The sequence below is a fragment of the Gavialis gangeticus genome, unplaced genomic scaffold (genome assembly GCF_001723915.1).
Source record: "Gavialis gangeticus isolate Ggan-Ray unplaced genomic scaffold, GavGan_comp1, whole genome shotgun sequence".
In the NCBI taxonomy this organism is placed as follows: Eukaryota; Metazoa; Chordata; order Crocodylia; family Gavialidae; genus Gavialis; species Gavialis gangeticus.
In genome coordinates this window covers 91609275-91615429 of record NW_017728992.1, presented here as the reverse complement: position 1 = coordinate 91615429, position 6155 = coordinate 91609275, and the positions used below count along the sequence as shown (strand labels likewise).

General features: G+C 40.3%; 1 protein-coding gene across 6 annotated transcripts in view; it reads left to right on the top strand.

The window, feature by feature from the left end:
- Positions 1–6155, top strand: part of PTPRM (protein tyrosine phosphatase, receptor type M) — a 939848-nt gene that overhangs the window by 913590 nt on the left and 20103 nt on the right. For all 6 annotated transcript variants that reach the window (XM_019525569.1, XM_019525591.1, XM_019525577.1 and 3 more), the window contains one exon: positions 2123–2254. In XM_019525569.1, coding sequence (XP_019381114.1) covers positions 2123–2254 — 132 coding nt within the window. The remainder of the gene's footprint in view (positions 1–2122; positions 2255–6155) is intronic.

The following is a 6155-nucleotide window of genomic DNA, read 5'->3' as shown; positions in this document are numbered from 1 at the left end:
CAAAGTGACTGCAAGGAAGGTGCAGGGTGAGGTGGGTGGGGTTCTGAGTGTATGGCAGTGCGAGAGGGGTGTGGGTGCATGTATATGCTGGGGTGTGTGTGGGACTCCCCTACAAATGAACACACACACACACTTTCCCTGCCTCATTGCTCTCTCTCTCTCTCCCCCTCCCTCATTGTGCTCACACACACACACGCACGCACGCACGCACGCACGCACGCACACACACACACACCACTCCCTCTCCTGGCCCTGGGGTACTGGCGCAGTCCAGTGATGCAGACAGGGGCCACATGGTGCTGGAGTGTCCGGCAGGCTGCAGGGAAGCAGTGAAAGCAGCCGCAGAGCCTTCCAGGTGGTGGGAACAGGGGTGGGAGGCAGCTGGGCCACCCTTGCTCCTGAGTCCTGTCAGCTTCCCCTAGGTCCTACTGCTCCTAGCTCCTGTCATTTTTGATAGGCAGCCAGGAGCAGATAAATATTCATTTTTCAAAATGTTTTAGGAGCTATGCAGGCTGGATAGAATGGCCTGGCAGGCTGCATGCGACCTGTGGGCTATATTTTGCCTGCCCCTGTCCTAGAGGGTCAATATAATTTTGTCCTGTGAATGTACAAAGGGGTGAAGCCTTAGTATTCAGGTTTGAAGTTCTTGTCTTAAAAACTGTTTACCTGTGAAGTCAAATTATTAGGTTGTAGCTCAGGTATACCTGAACCAACCTAGCTGTTCTACAAGGGGCAAGGGTGTTCTGTTACCTTTCCATTTTCCTGGTCCTGGAAACAGGCAGCTGAGTACTGCTTCAGCAACAGCCCCTGGCCCTGCAGCAAGTTGCAACATCCTTGGGACTTGTCAAACTTATGGCAGCTGAATTGGCCACATCAAGGCCTTTCTTTCTGCCCAGAATCACAGGCACACTTACTGTTCCAGCCATGACCCTGAAATCTTTTCTATAATGAATGGGCCACGATCCAGAAGTTGTGCATCCCAGTGTCCTTCAGACACTGAACAAAGTACTCTCTCCCCATTGCATGAGTAAAGGAGGAGACTCAGATCTGGTCATTATCCATTAACCCTCCTTAACCCTTTTGATGGCTCTGTGTTATTTTGAACAATAAGGATGATGCATTGTCCCATGAAGGGTCATGTCAAAGAACAATTGTTCAATTAAAACCTTCTGAAGTCTCATAGCCAAAAAGGTGGAGCCCCTTAAGAGGTGTCCTGTTCTGTATGCAAGTGCAGGCAAATCAATATTCTCCTCTTACCTATGTCTGATGTAATAATTGCAGTATAGGTACCTGATGATTATCCACTGTTAAAAGGAGATCACTGAGCAAAGAAATGAGGGGGGTTTTCAACCCCGTAACCAAAATGACATTTTAGATTCTTTGAGATTCCCAATAATCTTCTCAGTTACCCGTCTTCTAAAGGAAGATTCAAAACAGTTGGCCACAAGGTTGATGTAAAAACAGAATTGTTTAAGATTAGTGTATACAAGCTTCTTTCAGAACAGTTGGCAGTGGGGACTGTGACAGTCCTCTACCAAGAATTGGCTTCAGCAGTCAGGAAGCACATGAGTCTGTACTAGTATACAGAAGTTCACTGATAGTTCAATGAGTGATGTAGACTAATAATTAAACTCAGAAAGAATCTGGCATTTTTTCTCTTAAGATACTTCTCTGTTGCCAGATGGACACAATTTTAACAATATTTCCTAGAAATTACTTGGAATTTCCTTATACTGGAATCACTCATACTAACAACCAAAAACAAGCAGTCACAATTAATCTGCCTGTCATGAATACAAACTTGTACAGGATTTTGTGAGTGCTATTCTGAGGCAAGATTCTGCTTCTCTCTGTCTGTCTCTCCCTGTCTCCTTGTTTTCTTTTGCCTACTGTAACCTAGGGCATAGGAGTTTTAAAAATATGATCTGAAAAACCGTAAGAATCGCAGTTTATTAGGTTTGCAAGCAAACAAGATCTCGGGGAATATCAGAAAACTCTGAGTAATCTTCAGAATAAAAATAATACTTCTAATCCTAGGAGTTGGATCCATTACTGACAATTTACTGGACAGATTACACCTCTTATCAATTCTATCATGTTCACTTTTGTTATTTTTTTGCAGAGCTATAAACAACCTTCGGCATTTATAGTTACCCAGCATCCTTTACCAAATACTGTCAAAGATTTCTGGAGACTGGTCCTAGATTATCACTGCACATCAATAGTTATGCTGAATGATGTGGATCCAGCACAAGTAAGTCCCAGGGATGGCTCCAGTAAAACTGTATTGAGTAATGCTTGCATTTAAGTACTGTAGCACATGTGTGCTTCAAAACAGCTTTAGGATATAATTAGTTTTATAAAACAACATTAAACACTAGGATACTAGAAAATTGATTTGTAGCTTGGGGATAAGCAGAGGGAAAGATGAATAAATAGGGCCATCAACTTCACCAAAATGTAAATCTACAAAAATATACATATGCAACTTAATCCTAGCGATGCCAGCACTCTTTGGGAATTGCTAATAAGATTTGGAACCTTTCAGTTGTAAGATTTTGCCTCAAATTTAAAACAAGCTAATATCAACCAACAGTCGTTAACAGAAATTAACTGTTTCTCCTTGGCTTGTCAGATATGAACTGGCAATTTTGGTCTATCTCCTATTAGGCCGTTGTTCCCCTCATGAAATCAGTTGTACCCCTCATGAAAATCAATGTCATATTTGGCACAAAGTGACACCATTGTGGAAAGACAATAACTGGAGACTGGTCTATCTTCTTTCCAAAGAGATGGCCTCTACAGAAAAAGAATGAGACAAGTATATGACATATGGAGCAATTTTGGTTAATTTACATAGGAGTTGCTCTTGCCTTACCATTTTTGTTTTTAGAGATGTGATGTGGACGGGAAGTGAGGAGCTTCAATTTGTTTCAACTGTCCGTCTGATAATTTAATCACTAACATTACTTTTTAAAATGGTAATCAATTAAGACCCAAGCACCTTTAAACCTGATTCCAAGTTTTATGCTGAAATAATTTGATTTGTGTTGATGGCATAAGGCTATCATTACACTGAAATAGCGCTGCAGTGATCCAAACCCATAATTTATATATATTTTATGATAGACCCCAAATTAATGTTGTGCAATATGCTGCATGTGATATTTATTTCAGTACATTCAGCTATTTTTTTAATAAGTGAGCCATACATGGAAAGGAGTTTACTTTTATTTCATTTTAACATGAATGGTTTGTTTAAAAAAAACGCAAACATCTTCAATATGGTCTTTCCAAGGAACATCTAAAAATTCCAAACAGCTTTAAATGCTAAATTTCTCAACCCAAGCCCTTAACTGTTTCTGGGGGGAAAAAAATAGACAAGACTTTTATTCATGAGCCTGAGATTATTTTCAGAGTGAATGAGGAAAAACTCGAGGGAGTCAGACTTTTAGAATCTGCTAAAGAGAGTTTTGCGAATCATAAGCAGTGTTTAGAATATACAGTAATGGTAGACTATTTTAGACATATTGTAGCCTTATGCATTTTTGGGACATGCAAAGTGTCAAGCAATCCACCTGCATTTGCATTATATTAAACCTTTTCTGTAACACAAGTGCCAAGATTTGAATAAAAAATAAATGTTAAAACTCAAAGAATAAAAAGAACGGGGGAAGGGCAGAGTTTACTGAAAACCATGGATTGACATACATTCGTCTCAGTTTATACTATCATCATTAGCTATTTATAAATCCTGTATTAATATATTTCTGTAAATATACTGATGTTTAGGGGAAATGTTTACATATTAAACCCTTGAAGTGAGGATTTAACCCCTTAAATTAAACTAATGTTTTGGTCTAGAAAAGATTGCTACCATCATGTATGTCCAGGTACATATATGCACATCAACACCCAAACCAGAATACACTAGATTTTTAGAACTTAAAAAATCATTGATTCCCAAAATTGCTCTGATACACATCCTTTCCACAGTTATGATTCTTTAAGACTTTGTCAAAAAGCTATTGAGACTCATGCACATACATAATAAAAAGACCTGCAATAAGGTGTGCATCTGTAAAGGATTTGTATGTTGGAAATTTACATCAGCTATCAGTAGTTACAGTATCTTGCTTAGTACAGCTTAGTACATTTTATAATGAATACTATATTATGATTCAGAAATTAATCTAAAATATTTTGCTCTTTGATCTGGACTGTACGGCTGTTTCCAGGTAAGCTGCAGCATCTGTGGTGACACATACTGTACATTCAGTTGTTCTCAGCACTGCAAGGGAGCAGCATGGGGGGGGGTTGACGTGTGGATATCCAGGGATCAAAAAAAACCCACAGGAAGAAAAAGCAGAGTGTCGCACACGGGGGCAGTATGCACCATTCAAACCAGAGCCAGGCCAGCCAGAGCTGGCCCCAGCCTTCTCTACCCCACCCAGGGTACCTTGCTGCACACCAAAGGGCCCATGGCACAGCATTCCCTGGGGACAGCTAGTGGTGACACAAGGTGCACCACTGATAGTTGTCCCTGGGGAGCCAAACATTCATGCACATGTGGATGTGGCTTATGTGTTTTAAAAATGGAAGTATATTTTCTGAATTGTGAAATTTAATATTATGTATTCTTAAAATGCAGTAATCTCTGGCTCTACAGAGGGATGACTATCATAAGATGTGCAAACAGATATGCAGGTAGGGTAGACTTGCACCTTATATACTAACCAAAGTATAAAAGTATATATATAGCAGAAGCTTTTGTGGGCTTAAACTCACTTCATTAGATGCTTTAAAATAATTTGCGCAAACCAGTGTATAAGGAAGAGAGAGAAATTTGAATACAAAAGACAGAAGAGGGGGGCAGTGCTGGATGAGGCAAGCAAGCCATAAACCAAAAGGAACAAAGGGGTCACAAAAACTAAACCAGGTAATGGGATAAAAATCCCTAGTCCCTGATTAACTCCACTTTCCCCTTTCCTTTGTCCCCTCTCTCCCCCTCCCTTCTGCCCTTTGAAATTTCTCTCCTTCTTATATCCTGCTTTGTGCACTTTCAGAGCATCTGATGAAATTAGCCTCAGCCCATGAAATCTTGTGATACATACATACATACATATATATACACACACACGTTATATATATAAGTTTTTCCTTATTCACTCTGAAAATAATCTCAGACTCATGAATAAAAGTCTTGCCGTCCCCCACACCCTTTGAGTAGTCTATAAGGTGCAAATCTACCCTAACTTCTACTTGACTTCTGACTAATGTAGCTCACTATGCCTCCCTGCTCTTAAGGTGTGCAAAACAACAGCTGGAACATGTGCAATTTGTGAGCTCAGCTGTGGATCACCAACAGCAGTACTGAAGAATGAAGACCACTGCTGTTTTACTAATGAGATGAAGTTCCAAAATATGAGATTAATGGTCCTGCAAGCAAGCGAGAGTACAAGTTCCTCATGCTCATACTTATTTTTGACACATATTTGCCAAACTTACCTTTGAACAGCTACAGATATCCATGAAAGTCATAAGGTTTTCTTTGCAAAATGCATAATGCATAGACTGGCTTTATCAAAGAATCCATAGCTAACTATTGAACTGATCTCTAAAGCAATAAGGTTAAATGTTATTGTTCCAATATTATTAAGCCATAATAATCTCATCAGATAGTGCAAATCACAAAATAATATTAATAGATATTCTGAGCAGTAATGGTAGTCATTTCACTTCATGCACCTAAACAGCAATTATACAGCTATGTAACTGCAGTTTTTGGCACTGATGCAATTTCAGATTCTCTTTCATCAGCTAGCAAAAAAACCCCCATCCTGTATGCCTACATGCATACCGGCCAGAGCCAAAATGATGGTGATGGAGGAAGACCTTTCCCCATATTAGCCCAGTAGCTAAATGTTTAGTCTTCTTTCCCAGCAAAGAGGGGACTCAAGTTGTAGGTCCTCCTCTTCTAGAGGGATTTGAACCAGTATTTCCTGTTAAGTGGGACAGCTCCTGGCCAGATTTTCCCATCCAGCCAGATGGGGGGGGGGGAACCTGGTGACAGTCTATAAACTCACTAGGGGGGACCAGAAGGGTTTGGGAGAGCACCCCCTAGCGCCCCCTGGCATAACAAGGAATAACGGCCA